Source organism: Delphinus delphis, chromosome 10 (genome assembly GCF_949987515.2).
Source record: "Delphinus delphis chromosome 10, mDelDel1.2, whole genome shotgun sequence".
Classification (NCBI taxonomy): domain Eukaryota; kingdom Metazoa; phylum Chordata; class Mammalia; order Artiodactyla; family Delphinidae; genus Delphinus; species Delphinus delphis.
Window position 1 is genome coordinate 65,494,515 of NC_082692.2, and position 25,469 is coordinate 65,519,983.

General features: G+C 49.4%; 1 protein-coding gene across 1 annotated transcript in view; it reads left to right on the forward strand.

Moving 5' to 3' along the window:
• Positions 1-7,682: 7,682 nt before the first annotated feature.
• Positions 7,683-25,469, forward strand: part of BSN (bassoon presynaptic cytomatrix protein) — a 91,346-nt gene continuing 73,559 nt past the window's right edge. Inside the window, exon 1 of the mRNA XM_060022502.1 lies at positions 7,683-7,876. Within this exon, the coding sequence (XP_059878485.1) occupies positions 7,683-7,876 (194 nt within the window). The remainder of the gene's footprint in view (positions 7,877-25,469) is intronic.

A 25,469-nucleotide genomic window follows, 5' to 3' on the forward strand; every position in this document is an offset into this window, starting at 1 on the left:
GTGAATTACTTGTAGGATACCACACTGATAAATACCAGGAAAGGTGTCCCCAGTGCAGAGTTCAGGGACACATACCTCACCCCAAGACCTAGCAGCAGGAGCCCAGGAAATGACCCTGCCTTTGCTCTCTTGGCCTCAGGAAGTTCTGCTTAATGTTTAACCTGAAGCCACTGATGGAGGTGACCCTAGAGTCTCAGCTGGGGTGGGGCTAAGTTGGTCTGTTTGTGTCCCTGTGAAGGCTCCTTGTGTCCAGGAGGTGCCCCTGGGTGGTTTCCGGGCGGTAGCAGGGGCAGCTCTCAGCCTTGGTAGTGGTTCAGGGGCGCCCCATGTCAGCCCGGCGGAGAGCCAATTGCCAGGGGCTCTGGGCCAAAGAGGGGGGACAGTGTCCATGGACTCCCAGGAGGTGGCGCCTCAGGCTGGAGTAAGCCTGACAGCAATGGGCAAGTCAGGCTGTGGGCGGGGTTAAGTAACAGCGGAGGCTGGCTGTAGGAGGGTGGAACCCGGCCTAGAGCAGAGCAGAGACGGCCGGACACTGGACCAACCCTGGAGGGGGGCGGGGCCGAGCGGGGCTGTAGGCAGGGCTAAGGCGGTAGGGCCTGCTGCCGAGAGCCGCTCCGAGTTAGGCCGCGGACTGGCGCTTTAACTGGGCGGGTCTTTTCTCGCTCAGACATCTAGGCAGAGACCCTGAGGGCGTTAGGGTGCGAGTTGCTGGGGTTTGGAGCCTGCCTTTCGCCGCGGCCGTTCTCCTTCAGAAAGGGAAGCTAGCAGAAAATAAATGGGAGGGGCGAGTCTGGGGCCCAGGCTTCCAGATGCCTTCTGTTACTGGGGCCCTGCTGGCAAACCTTGAATTCGGACGTACTTAGGCAGGAAGGAATAAGGACCTTTCCTTTGCACCTTAGCTTTTGTAAACCTCCAGGATTCCTGCGGTGGAGGCCAGCATGGGGCCTGCACACAGTAGGGCTCAGCGTTTGTTAGATGCTCCCTGAGTCTCCTCTTCCTCCAGCCTGAGAGCTGAGAACACGGCCTAAAGTGCTGCGGATCTGGGAGGGTCCTGGATGGAAGCCAGGCGGCTCCAGTTGCTGTGCCCCTAGGAGAAGACACTTGGCAGTAGAAAGACAGGGATGGGGTAGCAGATGACACTTTCTCTGAGTCGACCCTGGAGTGGGGGCACCCTGAAGCCCCAGGGAACACCCTGCCCAAAGCTCTCTCCACAGCCCTGGGCACTCACTAGGACAGCAGGGAACATCCATTTGGCAGCTGGCTAGAGCTCCCAAAGGCAGGGCTGAGTGTATTCTTGCCTTGTGTCCTCATGGTGTTGCAGCCTCAGGCTGTAGAGGGCAAAGCCCAGGTTTGGGACTTGCTAAAATGGCTGGGAGTTCAGGTTAGGCCAGCTCCTTTTCCAGGGATCATGCCCCATTTCCCTCAGCATCTCTGTTGCAAAAGGTCTTGGGAGAGAAAGGTGAAGAATGGGGCTGGCTCCAGCCCACGATGGTAGGGGATGGGGAGGTCCTGATGGGAGGTGGCAGCAGCTTTCCTCTGGGTGTGCCTGTGGGAGAGGACCAGCTTTTCCTGGGTGAACTCACCCTCAGGGAACATGTGCCTAGTTGGGCTGGACAAGAAGCAGGGCCTGGGGGATCCGCTGAAGGGGATGGAGTCCTCCTCTTGTTTGAGGAGCACATGGTGCATATGTGTGTAGGGGGGAGGCCAGCGTTTCTGTGTCCAGTACCGTGATTAGAGGGCAAATGAGAGGCTAAGGAGGCATCCAGTGTGACCCCAATGGCTCTGACTCAGCAGCCACTGTGCCTCCCAAGGCTCACCCTGTGTCCCAGGCAGTACAATCAGCTTACTCCTCTCCTCAGAGACACCCTAGGCCAGGCAGGGCTAGGAGAGGGACACAGCCACCCTCTGAGCCCCAAGAAGATCCCTGGAGCAGATCCGGGGATGAGGGAGGGCTTGGTTGAAATGAGCAGACTGGGGGAGGGAGGGCTCAGGGGAACACATGACCTTTCTGTTCTCTGAAGGCAAGAGGAAGATGTACTTTGTTCAGCCTTACTAGGAATTCCTCAGTCTGTACTGTTAGCTTATGGTCAGAAAGGCCACCTTCTCAGAAAGCTGATGCCCATGCCAGGCCTGCCAGCTGGGGGAGTTATTAATACATAACTAGCAGTGCTAACCCAGCTGCTGCTGTGCAACTGATACCTGCTGCTACCCACCCCAGAACCCCAGGGAAACCTGAGTGTGACTTCAGCCCTTACAGCCTGGCCTGGCCTGGTGGTGCTTTGGCCACACCCACGGATGCAGGGGATGGTAGTGGTCCTGCATGGAGGGCCAGCAGTCAAGCCCTACAGATTCAGGGCCTGGTTTGCGCAGCAGGCAGACAAAGGCCAGACTTGGAGATTGCAAGTTCAGTGAGGGTGGAGTAAGCTCAACAGCCTTGATTTCTGCTGCATCCTTGGGCCCTAGCATGATGCTGTCTTTATTCTAGGGCTCAAAAGTGCCAAATTGAACTGAAATTATTTAACTAAATTGAATTTAACTGAACTGAAATCATCCATCCTAGAAGAGGCCTAAGGGACTGTGGACCTTTCTACTTGCCATAAGGGTTTTGTTTCACCGACCTGCCCTATTCTGTCCATCTTTCCTGGAAGGCAGGAATTCTTCCAGTGGCTCCTGGAAGCTCCCTGGACAAAAAAAAACCTTATCATAATCCACTCTGATCAGGACAAAGATAAAGCTCAGTGCAGAGAGTAGCTATGTCCCATGGCCTGAAATACCTGGTGGTAAAGGTTAATTCCCAGTAATGGGCTTGGGTTTGCAGTAGTGGAGCCACAGAGGGTCAGGAGGTAGGGTTCCCTTTAATAGACTTCCCTGAAGACATGTGGAACTGAGTCTGATGAAGGGGTTGAACTAGCTTTCCCTTCCCATGAACTGTCCAAGTCATGTATGATCCTCTGTTGCCTGGAGTAGGATACATGGGCTGGTTAAGAGAGGGCATAGGGGCATGACTTGCCACCTGACCTGTTCCCCCCGCTCCCCATCCATGGAACAGAGGTAGGTGGAAGCAACTCCATGGAAACTGGGATCCTAGTGGGAAGGACTGCAATAGTAACTGAGGTAGCATTTTCTTTTTTTTTTTTCTCATTATTTATTTATTTTATTTTTGGCTGTGTTGGGTCTTCGTTGCAACACGTGGGATTTTTGTTTTGGTGTGCAGGCTTTTCATTGCGGCAGGCAGGTTTTCTCTCTCTATTTGTGGCGTGCGGGCCTAGTAGTTGTGGCGTGCGGGCTTAGTTGCCCCGCGGCATGTGGGATCTTAGTTCCCTGACCAGGGATCCAACCTGCTTCCCCTGCATTGGAAGGCAGATTCTTTACCACTGGACCACCAGGGAAGTCCCGAGGTAGCATTTTCTATAGTTTACAGGAAACCATTTGTGTGCTTGTCTCTCCCCTTCTGCAAACTGAACTTCTTGAGTGAAGTTCCCACAGTCTTCACTGGGCCTGGCGCCGAGTAAGAGTTAGGTATGCACTGGCTGAAGGAGGATGAGTGTGCGTGCACGCACGAATGAGATCTGCAAAGCCAGCCTGGAGGCCTGTTTGGGGGAAGGCAGAGGGGCAAGGAAAGCAGCATGTTTTGACTTGGACAATTACCACTTGGAGAAGCCATGTCTTCATTATGTCACAACAAGCCTTTGGAAGCACATAACTCTAATAGCAATGGGGCTTAATTAGCTTTCTTGGGAGCAATGCATGGGCGGTGGGGCTAGGCTAGTGATAAACATTTCCGATAATTTTTTTACTGGCTTTTTTCACATAATTCAAGTAAAGATTTGCACATTGCAACAGTAAAGGAAGTATGCAGACAAGGCATCAAGCAAATTCTATACTTTTCAGTTTTGCTCCCTTTTCCTACTCTACAAAGGGCATGGGTCATCTGAAGATCCTAGTACACAAGCAAAATTGTCCTAGCCAGCCCAGATGAGCTGCTGAGCAGGACAAAGATCAATCAGGTTTCTTGTTTGTAGCCTCATACCAGCCTTAGGCTTGCTTGAGAGCTGCCTTATTCCCCATGTTAGTGGGTAGTGCTGACAAACCTCAGCCAGGAGGGAAACCTTCTGTTTCTTTGGGCTTCCTTCCTTCCTCTTCAGTCCTGTTTTTCCATCCCAGAGGAGGAATGCACACAGGGATCCAATTTCCCGAGTTGCTTCTCACTGGGAGGTGAGATACGCCTCAGCATCACTACAAAAAAAAGAAGAGTGCAGAAGTCAGGGGGCCCTGTAGATGGGAGCCAGCTCTCCCAGCCTCTCTGGAATAGTCCAAAGCCCGTAGCAACACGTCATCCAGAACTGTCCTCAGTCATCCTTCGTCATTCTCTCCCATCTCCACACTCTCTACCTCCTCTTCTTGCCTGCAAAATTTGTCATTCCTCTTCACCACCGTCGGCATCTTCATCTTTGGCTCCTGAGCCTCCCTGTGGAGGTCACCATGCTGAAAGTAGCAGCCCAGGGTAAACTGGATTGTGTGGGGAAGCAGGACAGCCTCAGAGTCTGCACCCTGACCCCTGTGCATGGGCTTGCATGCCTGTTGCCTTGCCCATGGCCCAGCTGGCATCCAAGTGCAGCTCCTGAGGCCCTGCATCTCTTCATTCTTCCAAGATTTGCCTTCCAATGACTAATAATTTCTACAAATCCCAGCAGCAAGCTGGCTCTGACTAGGCCTTTTCCTACCTGGATAGATTTTTTTCCCCCTGATTTCACTTTCCCTCTGGTCTTTTATAAGTGTTTGAGAGCACAGACTGGAGAAGTAAGTGGACATGTGTCCATCCATCAGTTCTATTTTGGCATGTGGACTGATTCTCCTCCCATCTGGTCTTTCTCCAAAATGACTGCTATGTGTCATATGTCACACTGAAGTGGGAAGAAAATGCGTTTGGCAAGTGAAGTTTAGGGGGCTGGGGAGCTTCTGTAGGGTCTCCAGGTCCATCCCGTCCCTGGCCAGGCAGCAGCTGGACGAAGGAGGGAGTGGTACCAGACATACCACACAGCTGGTTTGCACAAACCGAGAGATTTGTGCATTCACTTGTCATGAAGTCAAGCCTAGTGAATTCTCCTAGGTCAGTATAGGCAGCTTGTCTATGACCCCTCCACTAGGAGACACTCTGGACACAACCTCAGCACCCTCCTTTTACTCATTAAGTCAACAACCCAAATGCAGTGTTGCAGGAGCTACAGCCAAAGGTCCCTCTGGTGTGCTTTTAGCCTGGTGGTTGGTGAAGCCCTTGGAAGTGCAAGTAAGGGAAATGCTCAGAGCTGCAAAGAGAACTCAGCCCAATCATTAGCCCCTGAGGTCCTGCTGAAAGCAGCCCAGGGGATAGGACAAGCCAGACAATGTCCTGTTCTTGAGGAATGCCCACTGTAGGTCAAGAGGAAGGAAACAACCCCTGGAACAATGAATAAAAACTGAATCAGAGCCCCAGACAACCAGAGGCCAGCATCATCCCATGGTTGGCAGGAGTCCCTAGGCTGAATGCCAGGGGTGGATGTGGACAGGGCAGGCATGTTCCTGGCAATGTTTCTCAGAGGAAGTGGGACTGAGAGTTTGAAAGGAAGGTAGGGGAACCGCTAACCCACACTTCCAGGTCTCTACTGTACTGTGTCCTTTGTCACCAAGGCAGCAAAGACCTTGGAGTTCTGCTAACAGCCAGCAATCCACTCTGAGGCAGGCAACTCCCCAGGCCTGCTGCCTGGGTAGGGCTAATTACCCCCATTGGTACCAGGGACATGTTGATTTAAATCTGTGGAAAGCCACAGCTCCTATGACTTCTACAAAAACAGAAAACAAACATCCTTCTCTCCCCCACTATCAAGTGGCCCAGCCCACACTGACTGGTGTCTGTGAAGCCAGAAGGGCCTGGGTCGGGCCAAGGTCAGGTCATTGGCCTGCCCATAGTGCCTTTGTACACGTTCTTCCACAGGAGAAAAGGTGTGGCACAAAACCCCCAAATCCCAGACCACCCACCAGAGGGACAACTAATAATAAAGTTAGTTATGTGTATGCTGGGCACTTGTTGTTTTATTTGTATCAGCCACTCCACTCTCATAATCCCCCCTGTTAGAAGGGCTAGTATTATTATAACTTTGCAGGCTAGGAAATGGAGGCTTGGTGAGCCTAAGTCAGTTGCCAAGGCCCCATTTGGAAAGTGGCAAGACTGAGGTGTGGATCCTTGTGGAGCCTATATGTGCACACCTAGTCACCAGACACAAAGATGATTGAAACACAGGAGGAAACACAGTGAAGACCATCATAACATAGGCAGAGAGGCTCTCATCATCCCGGGCAGTCAGAGTCAGGTAGTCAAGTCAGCGATCCAGGCTTCATGGAAACTCCATCCCAGAGGTTGGGGGGCAGCAGATCAGAGTGTATGGGAAGGCCCAGCCAAGGTCTGTCCATCAGCCTGGTTATCGGTGTTCATTGGGATCCCTGGAATTGTCCAGGTCACGTTAGAACTGCTGACATCCCTTTTGATATATTCATCATCAGGAGAATTAAATGGGTTTGTAAAATGGGTCCAAATTTACTCAAGTTCTTCTACACAGCCATGATTTATGAAGCCAGGAATAGTTTGGAATATAGTCTGGATCTTCTAAGAAATATTCTCCCTCAGGAAAGCACAGGTTTGTGTGAGAAGCCAGGAGGCAGAGTAGTATGCAAACACTGAAGTCTGTAAAAGTGAGGTAATGGTTAATGCAGAGGCAGCCTGCAGCCCCTCATCTGGGAACAGTCCCTGGGAACCGCAGCTCAAAGCCTCTAAGAAATATCAATTCCTCTTCCCAATCTCCAAGGTCACTGTCCCAGGGCCTGCTGAGGCATCCTTCCATCTGGCTTCAGGCCAGCCCTGACACACCCTTTACCTTTCCCAGGGACACTTCCTGAGACTCCTGTCCTGCGGGACCAGGCCTCAGAGTGAATCTCAGATGGTTCGTTCCCATTGCACCATCTGAATAAAATCTTCACCCCCCAGCTAGCCTTTGAGACCCTCATAACCAGCCCCATCACCCAGCATCCTTTATCTCCGTCCTCCCATGACATCGTGCCTCTTAACACTCTTGTTTATTTGCGTTTCCAACTCCTAAACATCCTTTAATGCCACACTCGGTGTCCCCTCTCTGAGGCCTGTTCCCACAAAGTCTGCCAGGTGGGACACTGAAGTTACCCAAATGAGAGCTCCCACTCCCAAGTTCTCCGAGTCAGAAAGCGCCACTGACTCCAGGGCAGGGCACGGCGCGACGCCCCCACGGCCCCTTCTCGTGATCCGTGTCCCTCCAATCCTGGTTGGGTGGGAAGCTCCCACCAACCGCCGCTGGGCTCCTGGTAGCACTCGCCGTTCGCGTCGGCCTCAGACGGCGCATGCGCTGCCGCCGGTGGCTGTTTCCCTGCGACCCCGCTTCTGGCTCGTGTACTAGAGTCCTCACGGGCTGGCGGGAGCGCGCGCACGCGTGGGGGGCGTCGTGAGCAGGGAAGGGGCACCCGAGCCGCGCATGCGCAGCGGCAGGCGGCGGCGCGAGCAGAGCTGGGAGATGATGGCGGCGGCGGCGGCTGCGGCGGCGGCACGGAGTGTGTGAGCAGCAGCCCGGGAACCGCCGGCCCGGGCCCAGTGCGACCCCGACCCCGCCCGCCCGCCCGCCATGGGCAACGAGGCCAGCCTGGAGGGCGGCGCTGGCGACGGGCCGCTGCCGCCCGGCGGCTCCGGCCCCGGCCCCGGCGCAGGGAAGCCGCCTTCAGCACCGGCTGGTGGAGGACAGCTCCCGGCGTCAGGCGGGGCGCGGGTAACCGCCGGACCACCGGGTCCAGGCCCCGGGCCCGGTGCCGGCCCGGGCACGTAAGTGCGGGACACGGCGGCGCCCGGGGGGCGGGGATCTGTAGCTTGAGGCCGAGGCCGGGGCCGGGGCCCACGACCCTGCGGTCTAGTCTGGACAGCGAGGTCGGACGTCTGGACACACTTAGAACCCAGCTGGTTTGGCATGAGCGGGTGGTCGCGGGAAGCGGCCCTCCCTTTACAGCCGCCCTGCCTTAGTAAAGCAGAATGGTGAGCTCAGGGTCAGTCCGGGCCTGCAGACCGTGACTCCGTCACGAACCCCAAATTCGCTTCCTCCCCAATGCCGGGCTAAGGAGGGGCTTATGTAACCTCTGCTGGGTCCCTCTGCACTGGGGAGCAATGGGACGGAAAGCGTCCTCCCTGTCTGCTGGAGTCTGCATGTGTCCATTGTGTTGGGCCAAGGAAAGAGCACAATGGGAGTGGCTGTCAGGGAAGATAAGTGTCACTGCGAGGAACAGAAAGATGTGGAAATAGTTGAACCATGAACTTGGTCATGTGCTTTCCTCAGGCATTTAGTGGCTAAAATCATCTTTGGAGGAAGGGAAAATGCCACTGGACACCAAAAGGTACTTATTTAGGCTCATAAATACTAACAGGGTCATGTGCTTTCACAATGGTTTAGTGAAAAACACTTTGGGGTGAAGCAAAAATGCAGTTGAATCATCTAGAACCAAATATGTTCTCTTATGATTTAGATTACCACCTCAGATCAGTGGAATGTTTTAAACAGAACATATCTGATCAAATACTGTGAAACCAGCTTGTTTAAAATGCACCCCGAGGTCCTATAAACAATCAAGTGGCAGTAAATGCAGTGGAAGGAAATGCCAATATATAATAAACCAGTAGACTGAAAACTCAGGAAAGCTACCAAGAGACAACAAGATAAAATGGAAGGCATTATCTTTACACCAAACAGACCTGGGGAGTAGCAAAACTGGGGAGTGCTTCTGGATCCATGTGAGTCTGCTGATAATGTTGCCTTGGCTTCTCTGTGTGGGAGCGCATAAACTGTGAGGGAGCATAATTTTTGATTCTTTAGCTGCCCAACTGTGCCTCTCATGTGGTTATTTTCTCAGAAGTTGTTTCTTAGACAATTAACAGTAATGAAAGGCTCTTAGTAGCCTGAAACCTGCCACAGACAGGCCAGCCTGTGACCATCCCTTTTAGAGTAGGGATTTGCCCGTTTTACATTAGCTATTATGATAATGCAGTTGGATAGCACACAGTTCTTAGCACTGCAAATACTGTCCATTTTGCTGCGTGTTGAGCTGCTGTTTGAGTTTTAGCTTGGGGGAGGCTCACTCAGGCTTTAGAGCTCTCCTTCCAAAGGAAAGCATCTACGGCTGAGTGGAAAAACACATTGTTGTTAGGAGTTCTCTATATGGGAAATTTGTCATTTCTCTTCTGATAACCAAACAGGCTAGTCTGCTTGTAGTTTATCTAATGTTGCAGAGCCAAGCATATGAAAATTTGGAAAGACTAGGGCAGCCCAAAGACACAGGAAGAGGCTAGTGTCTATTCATATTCCTTTTCAGTATTTCATTTCTACCGTGTCTATGTGTTCTGCTACAGGGCAGACCCGTGAACTACTGTGGGTTAGGGAACCATGGGCTCCTGCTGGATTTAGCAGTCACATAATCTCACTCCTGGCTGTGGGCAGGAGTGGACCTGTGGAGCTAAGGTCCTACAGCTGTCAGGCTCAGGGGGTGAGCTGGCTATTTGTCACCAAAGCTCTGAATTGGGGGCCCTTAGGAGATGGGATTTACCCTTCCAGCTGATATTTGCTTGTCAGAGCATCTCAGCTGAGCTGCATCTCCATGATACGTCTCTCCTTCAGCATCAGAATGGTTTCTACTTCCTCTCACCAGAGCGTCTCAGGTACCTGATGCCAAATTTAGCATGTTCTGTTCCGAGATGCTGCTGAACAGATTGGCCCATTGATGGAGAAAAAGCCCTGTGGCATGTGCTTCTGGGCATTCGGGAAAGGCATTGGCATAGTTTCAAGCCAGCTTGTGAATTTGGGGGAATTATATTGTGAATAGAGGTAGGTGGAGGGCCAGGTAAGGGGGAGGTAATTTTACTGACCCCAAAGGGGAATGGAACTGAGGTCCTGGGGGAGTTGATTCCTGTCTCTTTCCTGTTGCTGTATTATCCCTTGTCACCCCAGGTTGAATTAGTCTTTTCATCCTCATACTGAGCTGACTTGGGTTCTGTGAGGGGGCAGCTCCAGCATCTGTGGCTGAAGAGCTTGACTAGAATCCTGTGAGTAGCAGTGCCACCACACCCATAGTGCCACCTCTTAACCTGTTTGGGTGATATGGCACTTTGGGCATCAGAGAGTCTCTCAAGGCAGGGCTCTCTGCTTCTGGTCTCAGGGTCACATGTGCAGTTGTATACGTTGTGCCTTTCCCAAGGACTGCCAGGTCAGGGAAGGCTGAACTCTATCTCAGGCTCCAAGCTATATGCCTTGGTATGGGCTGCATCTTCCTACAGGAAGGGGCACCTTTCACTTATTCATTCATTCACTTATTTTTATGGTGGAATGCCTGATGTACAGTGAAGGTCCCAAGTTGATGGGATTTTACTTGTACACACATCACCAGTTCAAGAGAAATTTTATGAGTACCCCAGAAAGCACCTTTTAAAAAAATTGCACAAAGAAGCCACGTAGACCAGTGGCGGCCTGTTTAATCTACACCAGCTCTGCGGACTTGCAGAACTTTGACATTTGCAAATTGATCTTTAGTCAATCAACCAAGGTATATTTACTGGTATCAAGAGCAAGCACTGTGCTGGGCTTTGTGGAGGGTCTGGAAGAATATATGATGCTCCCCTGTCCTATAGCACCTCACAGTCTGGTTGGTCAGATAGCTCTTGAAGAGCTCTCAGAGAACAAAGTCATGGAAGGTTCCTAGGAGTGACACTGTAGGCAGCTCAGTGTCTGAGAAGTGTCAAATAGGTAGTGCTTATAGAAGGGTTGTCAAGTGAGAAGAGTGGAGAGGCAGAGCCAGGCTTCAAAAGAAGGAGAATCCCAAGACTCTTGGGAGAGTGATGGGGGTCTAAGAGGTGGAGAGAGATAGAAATGACATGAGGAGCGTGGTTTACACAGGCAGGGACAGTGAGCAGAGATTGGGGCTGAGTGCAGGGGTGTGGAAAGCTGGGGCAAACCAGGTAAGGCGCCTCCCGCTCGTTACCCCATTGAAATTGGTGATCAGTGCTGAGCTCTCACTCACTTCCAGTCCAGGGAGACATCTTGAGCCAAAGGCAGCTGGGCACAGAGAGCCTGGGCATTTGCTGGAAGGTGGTTGAAGCTGCTCTGAGAACCATACCCAGAGTTCCTTTCTCAAGATGGGTTTGCCATAATTATATCTCAAAAATGAATGAATGAATGAATGAATGGATTTGTCAGGCATAGTATCTCTGGTTTGGGATTAGCCAGACTTGTTATACTATGTCAGCTATCAGTCAGGCTCTAGAAAAATCTGGGATTAATTTGTAAGGCTAAAATGAAAGGATACAATTGTTAGGTTTGGAAATAATGATCCTTTATTATTTAGAGATCCTGTGAGGCCATTGGATTCTCATGGAGGGCATGTCATGGAGTTTGTGCTTAAGTGACCTAACATCTGAATGGTGATGATGTCAAAAGCTCACCCAAAGGGGGCAACCATTTTTGCATTTCTTGCCAGGGAGAGAGGGACAGTTTTGATAATATAGCTGTTCCTAGCATTAGTAAGACTGATAAGATGCTGCAGATACAAAAAAAAAAAGTTATGGATGCATTAAGGGGAGGAAGTCTATTTTATTTTAAAAAAACTTTTTATTATGGAAAATTTCAAACATACATACATAAAAGTAGAGAGAATAGTTAATAAGCTCCCATGTTCCCATTGCCCAGCCACCACCATCATCAGCTCATGGCTGATTAAGTTTATCTATCTCCCTCACTTCCACCCCCATCTTCAAGATATCCCAACATTTCATCATCAATATTTTAGTGTCTATTTCTAAGAAATAAGGGATTTGTAAAAACATTACCATAGCACCATGATCACATCTAAACAGCTAACATTCTCTTCTTAATCTCAGCAAATATCCTGTCAGGGTTCAGTTTTTTTGATTATCTTATTAATTTATTTTTACAATTGGTTTGTTGGAACTGTGAACTAAACAGGATCTACACATTGCATTTGTCTGATACATCTCTTCAGTTTCTTTAAATCTGTATGTTCCTTCTCCTTTTTTCCCCGTTGCGATTTATGATTGGCTGTGTTATTTGTCCTGTGGTTTCTCATATTCTGGATTATGCTGATTGTATCCTTGTGGTGTTATTTAAGATGTTCTTCTGTCCCGTATTTTTCCTGAAAACTGGGAATTACATCTAGAAGCCACTCAGAATCACATTTCTCTTTTTGGCCAATAAATTCTAGCTTTTTAAGAAAGAGTTCGTTGAGGGCTTCAGATGTGAAGGGACTGAGAGTTTGTTGAAAGTAGATCTAGACTTTGGACTAGTTTGGGAACCAAAGAACAATACAGTGGGCCACTTTTCTGTTCTTTTTCTAAATTTCTCCTTCCACTGAGTAGGTTTGGTTCTGAGTTTAAGAAGTCAAAGCTTTCAGAGCCCCTGGATCACACCTTTTCACTCCAGCATAACAGGGGGAGCCTTCCCTGTATATGTAAGTAGCAGGCTGCTAGGAGAGAGGATTTGGGGCTTCAGTAAATCCTCCCCCTTTTCATAGGTCCTGCACATTTGAATGGGGCCCTTTCCCCTAATCTGTGATGGATGTGGGGAGGGGCAGACCTTGCTATGTGTGGGCTACTTGGGGAGAATCTGTACCTGGAGCCTGTGGCCCATACGCAATCAGTTGGTGCTGACTGTGGAGACAGGTTGGCAAAGCTGTCGTAATAGTTATAACTACCATTGCTGGGTGCCTGTTCCACCATAGTCATTCCTCTAGGTGTTTTACACACACTTATTCCTCACTCCACCTGCCTGGCCATACAGCTCCTGCAGGCTCCATCTGTCCTGGCCTTATTCGTCCTTCCTTCCCAGGGACTCACTTTTTAAAATGGTGAAATGGTGGCTGAGACCTACCTGCCAGCAGCAAGGGCCAAGTGTCACTTTAGGACTTGAGGCCCTCCTAGTAAGCTGGGACTTGGTGGACAATCCAGCTCTGGGGACTCCTATCTCAGTTGGTGCCAGGGGCATGTCATGCTGGTTTGGTACTGCATTCGTAGGACTTGCGCAGGTTCCTTTCCTGTAGGGCCTTCTGCCATCTCCTTTCACCATTGTAGTGGTGGAAGCTGATTGTAGCTGGGGAATGAATTAGGACCCTGGCCTGACAAGGGAGATGAATTCTGGTGTCCCACCCCCACCGTGGATTGGGCCTCTGGTGGGGACCTGTCCCTTTCTGGGATTCTCTCAGTGCATGTGTCTTATACTTTAGGTTCTGGCCAGCTGTGCCTGTAGGATGGAGAAGAGGAGCATGCTCCCTGATGGATCTGTGCTAAACCTTGGGTGCCCAGGCTGGTCTCAGGGCTGCTTTGATCTCTCCTTCCCGTACTTTGCTCTTAGGGGCATCTAGGGTTAAGAGAGCCTTGCTCTAGCAGAGCGCTCTTACGTGGTATCTCCACTTCTTTCTAACAGGAGGGTCACACGGAGGCATATTGGGAGGCTCCAGAGAACTTTAGGTCACCCTTGAGATCAAATCCAGATTTCTTTGGAGAGGCCTGGCTGCTTCTGAAGTGGTGGGACTGCTGTCAGGGCCAAAGGTGAGGAAGAGATTTTCCCTAAGGAGTAGTGGAAGGACTTGGTCCCAACCACTGAGGAGATCAAAGAGCCTCAGCAGCTTGTCTAGGAGCTCACACAAGGATCACCCAACCTGGTCCTATCTGGGACTGCCCCATACCCAGAGGAGCCCAAGCTCTGCAGTGCCCCAGGCTCAGGGGGGGGGGATGTGCCTGCCCCCCCGCCAGGGATGCTGGAAGAACCAGTAAGACACTTGGGTGCTTAGGAGGAAAGGAGAGGTAAGGAAATTTCCTGGTAGTCACATCCATACATTGGATACGTTCACGTGTGCTGGTAGGTAATAAGGATCGTCTGCACTTTTTGTATACGGGAGCAGTTATGAGGGATTTCTACAGTTAAATTCTACTTAGAAGTAGGAGGACTTTAAAGTGATGTTCAGCCACGTATTCAGGAAACCCTTTGCTGAGCACCTACTGGATGCCTATCCCTGGGTGAAATGTGAGGAACAAAGGAAGGCGCAGGATATGGGCTCTGCCCTCAAAAGGGCTCACAGCGTGATGGGAGAGAAAGAGAGACAAGTTCAAATCTTTACCCTCAACTTCCTTAAATTAGAGTTTGCTCCTGCCTTCTCTTTGTCTCACAGAGGTAAGAGAAATGAGCACACGATTAAAAGGGTTTGTATTATTTCATCTTCTAAAATAGTAGAGCACATATTTGTATGGTGTTCAACAGCTTACAAAACACATTCACAGCACTAACTTACTCTGTTGGGAGCTCCAAAGGTCTAACATGAGAGATTCAGAAGAACAGCCAGCTAGCTGACTTTAGCAAACCCAAATGCCATACACTGAGCACAGCTGGAGAACCACGTCACTTCCCTGCCTCCTGTTCTCAGAAGATGGAAAATTTAGCAAGAGGATGGGAGGGCCTTGAGGACAGGAAAAGGATCTGGAAGTAGGACATTTGAGCAAAGGATGGGGTAGGGTGGGGTGGGGGATGAAGAATGGTGGAAGCATCCTGGGTGGGGGTCAGAAACTCAGGTTTTAATCAGTCCTGATGTTGCCTGAAACTGGCTGTACGTGTTGGGTAGGTCCTCAGTTTTTTTCCATCTGTAAAATGAGAAATTTAACTAAATAATCCCCAAAGTCTCCTCCACCTCTGACAGCTTATTTCTGTGAGATGATTGAAAAGGAAGGGGGATGCTTCCCACTGTTCAGCTTCACAGAGGAGAGAAAACAAGTACAATGTGCAGCCTTTAGGTTAATTAGAAGAGCTTTAAATGAAGAGGATTGCTCTTCCATTGTGCCCCAGAGATCTTCCGGAGTGGACAAAATGACCTCACAATCAAGCCTGGAGCCAGGAGAGGGACTGGCTGCTGCCTTGCCAATTGGTTGCTCCTGGTAAACACGGGCTTTTGAAAAGCTCTTGGCATCCTTCTACTGGCTTGGCTGGCCAGCCAGCAAGGCTCCCACCTGGACCTGCAGAGCCTGCTGCAGGATCCCTTTTCCCAGCCGTGCTCGACTGCTTATCTCCTGAGTGTTGTCCCATCCATATCCCACAGGTGCTCTGGCAGCAGCCAGTGTGCTCACGTTTTCCAGGGGAGCCAGAGTTAGCAAACACTTTGTGGTGGGGGAGGTGGGGCATGGATAGGGCTGGCCTGAAAGAGACTTTAGTTCTGCCCCCTCCAGTTGGCAGTTGTACAGCTTCCTTCCCTTGTAGAGTGAGGAGATGGATGTGGTACTCACTGCAGTTTCTCCTGTAGCTCCGTGGGTTTTGTGGGCTCAGGCCAGGTCTCCTCCAATGTCAAGGTCTGGCATGTGAGGCCACATCCTTCAGGAGCATGGTTTAGCTTCAGCACGTGATATGTTTGCTCTGTCCTCCTTTTATTTTGAGCATCTAATCCAACACCTAATGGATACCGGAATGGCTGCTTCCATATTCCCTGAAGGCAGGAGCTCTGCCTTGGTGCGAATACCCCAGTGGTCCGTGGCCTCTGGTCCCTCCCAGGCAGATGATTCCACTGTTGGAAAGTTCTTCTTTCCCTTTGTGTGTCTCCTTATACCTCCTGTCTCTGGGTGCTGGCTCTGCCCTCTGGGCCAGCTGACTTATCCGCTCACAGGTTTGGCAGGAGCTCACTGTGCTCTCACCTCCTCAACCCTGGTCTTCTCTCTAGGCTTCTCCAACTCCTGTGGCTGGAATGTGACTCTGGGACCCTTGCTGACCTGGGCTGTCCTGCCCAAGACTGTCAGATCCTGAGGACAGGAAGGCTCAAAGAACAGGGCTCAGGGCTCAGCATGTCACATGGACTGTGAGTGACAGTCTGAAGGATGAGGGGCTTTGGCTTATGTAGCCTGAGAACACCATCCTACACCTTTCTGAGCACTCTCTGTCACTGCACCACACAGTTGTCCAGGCTCATGCTGGGCATCTCAGCATGAAGGCTGGATTCCCTCCATCCTGGGCTTGTGTGACCTGAGTGTGAATCTTTGGGGGTTCTGCATGGGTCCCTGCCATGACATCTCTGGTTGTACTTAGAGATCCCTTCCAACCTAGTGAGACCCTTTTGGATCCTGACTCTGTGCTCTGAACTGGGGTAATAACTAAGGCAGTGTGATTGTTTCAGTAATCATGCTATGTGAACTTCTCCCTTTCCTATGGCCTTGTGAGCCCACTTTCCAAACCCCTTTATCTGATCTTGAGTGGCCAGTGTTGGGTTATAGAGGCCACAGCCTTGCTAGCTTGGGTTTGGAGTGGTGCCAGCTGAGGACAGTGGCAGAGACAGGGCTGGATTGGAGAGGCAGCCACTGCTTGCATCTTAGCCATGGCAGCCCCGGTGCAGGCTTGTCCTTCCCAGGTTGGCCAGGTCATGCTGGCCTCTCTTTGGGGTGCGTTGGCCTTTGGCTCTGTAGGTTAGATGTCCCCAGGGGCAGCACGTACTCTGCAGATGAAAGTTTCAAACACACATAAAAGGAGAGAAGATGGTATGGTGAACTCCCTCCTGTGACCCCATCACCCAGCTTCAACAACGATCAGTGTTTTGCCAACTTGTTTCATCTATATTCCTCCAATTTTTTTTTTTTTTGGCTGGATTATTTTCAGTCAAAATCCTAACATATCATTTCACTCATAAATACTTTAGGATGTACCTCTCATAGTTAAAAGATATTTTAATTTTAATCCAATGACATTATCACAGCCAACAAAAGTTAACTGTAATTTTTTTTCAACTTTATTTATTTACGTATTTATTTATGGCTGCGTTGGGTCTTTGTTGCTGCGCGCGGGCTTTCTCTAGTTGCGGCGAGTGGGGGCTACTTGTTGCGGTGCGTGGGCTTCTCATTGCAGTGGCTTCTCTTGTTGTGGAGCACAGGCTCTGGGTGTGCGGGCTTCAGTAGTTGTGACTCGCGGGCTCTAGAGCGCAGGCTCAGTAGCTGTGGTGCACGGGCTTAGTTGCTCCACAGCATGTGGGATCTTCCCTCTAATTTCTTAATATAACCTAATACCTAGTCCATGTTCAATTTTCCTTGATTATCTCAAAAATGACTTTTTATTTAAAAGACTTTTTTATTAAAAAAAATTTTTTTTAGCAAGAGAAAACACAGATTTTTATTTATGTATGTATGGGGGAGTTCAGAGAAAAATGTGATTTCCAAAAATGACTTTTGAGAGTTTGTTTGTTCAAATCAGAATCCAAACAAACCTTGCATATATATAGACTATTATATATATGTAATGTATATATGTGTGCTTATTTCAAAATAATGATAGATATTTTTACTAACAATACTACTGAATGTAGTTTAAAATTCGCTTGTAGTTTCTTTTGTCCTTAGTTTATATATTTTCAGGAATATGTAGTCAAAGTTCTGTGTTTTATTTATTTATTTTAAAATATTTATTTATTTATTTATTTGGCTGCACCAGGTCTTAGTTGCAGCACGCAGGATCTTCGTTTCTGAGTGCGGGATCTTTTAGTTGCAGCATGCAGGATCTAGTTCCCTGACCAGGGATTGAACCCGGACTCCCTGCATTGGGAGCGTGGAGTCTCAATCACTGGACCACCAGGGAAGTCCCAAAGTTCTGTGTTTTAGAGCTATTAGAAATGATTCTTCTCTGTGTGGTTATGCTACTAAGAGACTATACAATTAAGGTTTGGTTTTTTTTTTTCCAGTTTGTGTTCAGTTTGTAAGGATTGCCTTTTGATCTCTTACCTGTTGCCACTGTCATACTGCACAGTAAGTCAACCAAAACTCAGTGGCTTCAAATAGCAATTTTTAATTCTCACTCATGCATCTGCATGCTGGCTAGAATTCATTGATCTAGGCTGGGCTCCAGGCTGTAGGTGAGTCCAGGTCTGCTCCACGTGTCTCTCATCCTCCTCAGACAGCAGGCTAGCCAGGGCATGTTCTTCCGATGGTGATGACAGATGCACAAGAGGGCATACCTAACCACACACAATTTCAAGCCTCTGCTTGAAATGACACATCTGCTAACATTTCTTTAGTCAAAGCAATTTTTAGTTAAGCCCAAAATCAAGGTGTGGTACTGTAGTTATTATGGCTACCTAACAAATTACCCCAAAACTCAGTGGTATAAAACATCCATTACTTTGCTTATTAGATTCTGTAGGTCAGGAATTCAGGCAGGGCACAGTGGGATGGCTTATTTCTGCTTCACAATGTCTGGAGCTTCAGCTGGAAGAGTTGAAAGCTGGGGACTGGAATCATTTGACATGTCTTCATCATTTACATGTCTTACAGCTGATGCTGGCTATTAGCTGGGAGGGCCTCAGTGCTTCTCCATGTGGACTAGATTGAGCTTCCTCACAACATGGCTACTGGGTTCCAAGGGTGTCCTGAGAAAGGAAGTCAGGTGGAGACTGTGCTGCCTTTATTACCTAATCTCAAAAGATGTGCATTGTTACTTCTGCCACACTCCATTCATTGGGGCAGTCACAAAGTCCTGCCCAGGTTTGAGAGGAGGAGGCAGACTCCATCTCTTGATTGCGAGTGTCCAGGTTCTATAAGAGCATATGAGGGCTTCCCTGGTGGCGCAGTAGTTAAGAATCCGCCTGCCAATGCAGGGGACGTGGGTTTGAGCCCTGGTCTGGGAAGATTCCACATGCTGCGGCGCAACTAAGCCTGTGTGCCACAACTACTGAGCCTGCACTCTATAGCCCACAAGCCACAACTACTGAGCCCACATGCCGCAACTACTGAAGCCCACGTGCCTAGAGCCCGTGCTCCACAACAAGAGAAACCACTGCAATGAGAAGTCTGCGCACTGCAACGAAGAGTAGCTCCCCCTTGCTGCAACTAGAGGAAACCCGTGCACAGCAATGAAAACCCAACACAGCCAAAAAATAAAAATAAATAAATTTTTAAAAAAAGTTCATACGAGGGAATTTGCTGGTGGTCCAGTGGTTAGAACTGCAGGGGGCGCGGGTTCAATCCCTGGTTGGGGAACTAAGATCCTGCATTCCGTGTAGCTTGGCCAAAAAAAAAAAAAAGAGCATATGAGACTGGAAATTTCGCTGAGGTTATTTTCAAAAATAGAGTCTGCTGCAGCTGGGAAAATATACTGCACCTCTAGTGGGAGGAATTGCAAAGTCACATGGTAAAGGGCAGAAATCCACAGAAGGTAAAGAATGGAGAACAATGCCATCTACCATATTTTTTCTTTACCATTTAATTTTCTTAAAATTATTTAAAACTTTCATGTGATTCCAAATAAAACAAGGTGTATTGAGAGAAGTCTAGTTCCATCTTGTTGCCTTCCACTTTGTTCTCTGCCTTCCCTGATAAGAAACCATTTTTATCAGATTTTTCCATTGTTTCTTTTTGAAAATATGAGGAAAAATATACATTTATTTACCTTTCTTTTGTATATAAAAGGTAACAGATTCTAAACACTATTCTATACTTTGCCTTTTTTTCACTTAATATATCCTGAAGATCTCCTCATAGCAGAATATAGAAATTCTCCTGATTTCTTTTTGCATCTGGGCACTGATCTATCATATGCACATGCTATGGTTTTCCCTTGGCATCAACCTGTGTCCAGTCTTTTGCTCTTACAAATAGCACCACAGTGAGGAACCTGGTATCTGTGTCATTTTGTATTTTTACCAGTGTATCTATGGGATATTTTGTGTTTTTTCCACTGTATCTGTAGGATAGTTTCCTGTTGGATGCGGAAACAAAATGGTGAATGCACATTTTGCTATGTGTTGCCAAGCCTGAGGGGCAAGGGCAGAAGCTGGGAGCTAGTGAGGGGCTTGAAAGGTATTCAGGTGTGAGAGGATGGTCACTGGACGAGAATGAGGAGGGGGTGATGGGGAGTGGGGAGAGGGTGAGAGTGCTGAAAAGTGCTCAACTTCTGAATATATTGTGGATGTAGAGTCAGCAGGATGGCTAAAGGGTTGGCTGTGAAGGGTTAGAAAAAGAAAGGAGTCAGGAGGACTCCTGAGTTTTGACCTGAACATCTGGTGCACACTGAGGGCAACAAGGATGGGGTCTAAGATCAGGAGTTTTTTCCTGGACAACTTGTGTTTTAGAGGCATCCAAGTGAGATGTTAGGTAGGCGGCTGGGTATTCTAGTCCCGGCTAAAAACATAAAGTAGCACTTCACCTGCAAATGCTTTAATATTGATGCCACCTGGTTCCTACAAGCACTCTGAGAAAGAAATAAGGAAGAGGAATAAATTGAGGCCATACTGGAGTTCCAAGAGGGCAAGTCAAGTATGCTCAACTCAACAAGCATTTATTTTATCAAATGAAGTGCTAGAAATGAAAGCATTCACAAGAGGCCTGGCATTAAATGCCAACTGGTGCCTGGTTCCTGCCCAGGGCTGAGGATATAAAGGTGAACAGGTAGATTAGCATCCCTGTTTCCTACTACAGAGAACCTTTGAGTTAAACTTGATTGAAGGTATGGACTCTGCCCTCTGGGAACTCTGACTCACTCATTGGGAGATGCTCAGAAAGCCCACTGTGGTCCATCCTTCTCATCTTCACACACAGCTGCTAAAATAGATACAGAATTTGAGCCTCAGACCAGAGAGTTTACTTGAAAGTTCCGGCCCATCCCACAGGCTCTCAGAATTCATTGCTGGTTGGATCTGAAGCCCAGACCACCACCCTCTCACTGTAGGAAGAGTATCACTGTTTCTTCTTAACCCTCACTTATATTCATGAAACTCCAGGAAGGCTGGACTGTGGTGTGGGAGAGGGTTCCCTTGGCAGATTTTGGGGATTAGGAAGAGGGCAGGAGGGAGGGAGCTCCAAGTCTGTGGTTGCTGCTCTGGGGTAGTGATCTGCTCATGGGCATCTGGGGTAGAGATAACATAATTTGACTCTGTGATGTACATTTCTCTGGGCCCTGGGGCCTGGGTGCAGGCTGTGGCACACGGAGCTGGCTCCAAAGCCGGTGGACTGGAGTAGGTCTTTCCCAGTGGCCAAGCATTCTTCTCTGCTCCCCTCCTGTACTGAAGCACTTTTGCAAATGATAGTGCTTAGTGCTAACTGCCAGGGTGAGAGAGGCTTCCTGCCAGGGTGCTTTCAGGGAGCTGTGGTGCAGGCTGAACCTGTGGAAGAAAGGAAGGAAGGGAAGAGACAGAACAGGGAAGCTTGCTCTAGATTCTCCCAACAGACCAGGTCTGCCCCCACCCTACCCTTTACTCCCCAGCTTTGTCAGGGTGTATGGTGGAGCCCCTCCAAGGATCCCTGCTCTCACTGGTACTTCGCACCTCCCTGGCCAGCATGGTGTACCCCTTAGATTGCCTGAGCTGAAACACAGACTGAGGGGCAGCAGGTACATGGCCTCTGTGCTGTCCCTACCCAGGTATCCAGTCAGGTATGAGGAACCCTGGGGAACACATCCAGGGCTCCAGAGACAGTTGTCACACTACCAGCTCCTTTTATTTTTAAAAAATATTTTTAAAATATATTCTTTTTCATATTCTTTTCCATTATGGTTTGTCACAGAATATTGAATATAGTTCCCTGGGCTATACAGTAGGACCTTGTTGTTTATCCATCCTATATATAATAATTTGCCTCTGCTAATCCCAAACTCCCAATCCTTCCCTCCCTTACCCTCCCTCCCCCTTGACCAGGTCCTTTTCTAAATGGTAAGAACCTCCACACCCCTGAGTGTGGTGTGAGAAAGAAAAATGTCCTCCCTGTCCTCAATTCATAGAGCCTGGTGGGGACCCCTGGGGGCAACACTGCCCCTTTCAGTTGCCAAGACCTTGACTCCTGCTCGAGGAGTACCACTCCTGGCGGTACTGAAAACCTGTTTTAAGTGGCATGAAAAAAGAGGAAACGAGAAGCTTTGCCTTTTTGGAAACCATCCTGTGTTCCCTGTACTCCCATATGAGCCCTTATTCTGGGATTCTCAGGCTGGTGTGATGCAGGGGCAGTGACCCCAGGAGTAAAGGCTGAGTCTCCTGGCAAGGTTTTCAGGGAACATGGGCCTTGGTCAGGCTCCCTCAGCTTCCTTTTCCTTAGTCCCTGCTGGTGGCTCAGGAGAAACAAGACATTCAGATAAAGATGTACATAGCTTTTGAAAAGATAGTAACAATACTTAGTAATAATTGAGTGATTTTGCTTATACAGTATTTTTTCCTCTGTGTAGCTCTGGCCAATAGAGGGTCAGAATCACTGTTGAAGGGTGGAAAGACTGAAGCCAGAGAGGTAATGGGCGTTTCGAAGAACCCATAGCAAGGTGGGGCAGGACCAGGAGGAGGAGCCTGGACTGCCCACCCTGGCCTCTGTTCAGTGAATCTCCCTCGCTACTTTGGGATGAGGAAACTTCCATGTGTCCAGTAAAGGGATCAGACATCGGTGTGCAGGACTGGCCTGCTTGGTATACTCTCTGCCCCTGGGTAGAGTGGGCTAGGGGTGGGGAGCAGGTGACAATCTCAGGGTGGCCTTGGGGATATAAGGCTCCAGGGCCAGAAGAGAAGAGCCCAGTCCCCACTAGGTGGAGTTTAGGAGCAAGGCCTCTGCTGCAGTCTCTTCCAAACAACTCACTGTTGTAGAGCACTCACTCTGTGTCAGGCCCCAGAGGCCTCAGGGTTCAGTTGGGAATGAGGACAGAAATCATTCAGTCTTTTTTTATGTGCTGGCATGGATGCAGGGAGTACCTTCTGAACAAGCACGCAAGCTCCAGGACCTTGTGGAGTGTACAGCCTTCAGGAATAAGACCCATGGCCACTTTATCAGAATCGGTATAAGCGATTCTGATAAAGGGTGCTGGTTGTTATTCCATGACCTGCCTTGGGGGGTGGGTTTAGATACCTAGGATCTATACAGCACCACTGACACCCTCCCCCGAAAAATTAATTTCTCCAGAGGCCCTGCTTTATCCCCAGGAAAGGCTTTGCTCCCAAACGGTTCTCATTCTGAGAATGCTGTTTCTTTGTCCAACATTTTTGTTCATTATTTATTTGTGTTCAGTGTTTGTTCATTCAACAAGCATTTATTAATCCTGCTGTGTATCTGGGTCTGTGCAGGCTCTGAGTTCACAGAGGAAATGCAATAGTCAGCCTACTTGGATCCCACAGTCTGGACACACACACACACACACACACACACACACACACACACACACCCTGACCCTGTTACCTCCCGGTGCTCCAGGGACATCCTAATGGCCAGGTTCCTGTCCTTATCTGCTTAGACCTCCCTGTGGGCTCAGACCCTCCTGACCATGCTTCCTTCTTGGTTTTGTAGCATGTCCTTGTTTACTTGTCGGTCTCCTTTGTGGCACTGCTTGCCCTGTCTGATGAGGTTCCCAGGACTCAGCCCTCAGCCAAATCTCTTCTTCTCACTAGGCCTGCCCAAGGCTTCTACGCAAAAGGTGCTGCATGCTGACGGCTCCCCAAACTCTCCAGCTCTGGTCCTCCCACTCCCAGTGGACAGCTCCATATGGACCATCACTATGCCATCACTTGCCCTCTCACCTCTCCCCTTTGGCTGAAATAGTGTTTAATGTTGGGTTAGCAGGACCCCTTTTCTTGGAAAACTTGAGTCTGTACCACAATGAACTTAATCTGACATAAGACTTTTTTGAGGACAGGAATGTCGATGATTTTGTTTGGTATCCATAAGAGATCTTAAACAGTCTTTTTTTTTTTAATATTTATTTATTTGGCTGCGCCGGTCTTAGATGTGGCCTGCGGGAACTTTAGTTGTGGCATGTGGGATCTTTTTTTAGTTGCAGCATGCAAACTCTTAATTGTGGCTTGTGAGATCTAGTTCCCTGACCAGGGATCAAACCCGGGCCCCCTGCATTGTGAGCGTGGAGTCTTAGCCACTGGACCACCAGGGAAGTCCCTTAAACAGTCTTTTGTTTGGGAATGGAACCTCTTCTCAGGCCCAGGCCTGGGCTCCCCAGGTCAGTAGGAGCAGGTGAGCAGAGTGCGGATGGTCAAAGAACACTTCTGGTGGGAAATATCATAATCCAACTTGGACAGCCTTAAGTCAAAATGAGGGGGCCATATTATAAGATCAGAGTTGTGTCTTTCAGAACTCAAAAGTAGTTTATAGTCAGCTCTCAGATAGGGATGAGGACCTGGGAGATCATCTTCTCCTCCCAAATCTGCTTCTCTTCTTCTCCTCCCTGCTGCTTCTTTCTGCAGCCTGGTGAGTCTGGCTTCTCACCAGACGGGCTGGTGGGAATCTTGGCAACTCACAGCTCACCCATCCCTCTCCCTGTTTTCCTTTCCCTCCCCCATTTCAGTTCTCCGGGGAGAGACTCTGAGAGGCTCAGTGTGGGCCAGGGGCCAGCATCAGCTCTGATCCACAGTGCAGGTGGAGCCACATTGTACAGTCTGCACAGGACTCTTCTGTAGGGTCATTCCACCAGATTCCCCCGCTAAGTGGAAAGCTTATGGTCCACCCACAAGGATAATCTGTAGGATCCCTGCTGCTGGCCAGCGTGTCAGAGTGCCCATTTAAAACCTCTTCCATGTGCAGCCCTTTTGACTCTATCTTACACCCTGGAGAACCTGGTATCCAGGTGAGACAGAAGGCCAGGTGGACCAGAGTGATTGCCAGGGCATGTTCCCCAGAGAGTGGTGGTTGGCTCCTGGACCTGATTCTTTGCTTGTCCAGGAAGAGGAGAACATATTCCAGCAACCTTGGGCTGACTCCACCCCATCCCCTCAGACTCCAATGGGCAGCTGCCTTTCACAGCAGCAGGCTTTCCTCCCAGAAGCCTGCTTCTGGGGTCCCATTTTTTGCTTTGGGACCGTAAGTGTTTTTCTTCTTTTCTACCCAACTGCTTCTGCTCTCCAGCCAGGTCCTGGCCTCTGGTCCCATTCTCTCTTCCATGAGCGTACCATCACCGTGGCATTGGAGCCTTTCCTGTGACTGTTGCCTTAGTCTAAAGGCTTGGTACTGGGGGTAGGAGCAGAAAGGGGCTTGCTCCCTCCTTTTCTCATGGTATAACAGTGCTGAGCAGCTGTGAACAGCTACTGGGGCTCACCCACCAGGCTTCCCAAGGGCAGGAACTCTGTCTAACCCTATGAGAAACGTTAGGGACGGATGGGGCTCAGGGTCAGCCATGGTGAATTGCGGCCTCCCTGTGGAGAAGCCTTGCTTCTGGGTGGGCCCAGGTTGGTGGGCCCAGGTGTTTCTCCTGGAGTTGGAAGTTTGGTCTATCCTATTGGGCTCTCCTGTAAGGATGCAGCCAATTTCCCTTTTCTAAGCAGGTATACAGCAAGGGCGCCCTGGAGCAAGACCATTAGCTCTCATCAGCGTATCAGCTTGTGACAGGGCTCGTAGGGAGTTCTTCCTTGCAACTTTGGCTTCAAGGTGAGCCTCTTAAAACCCTAGC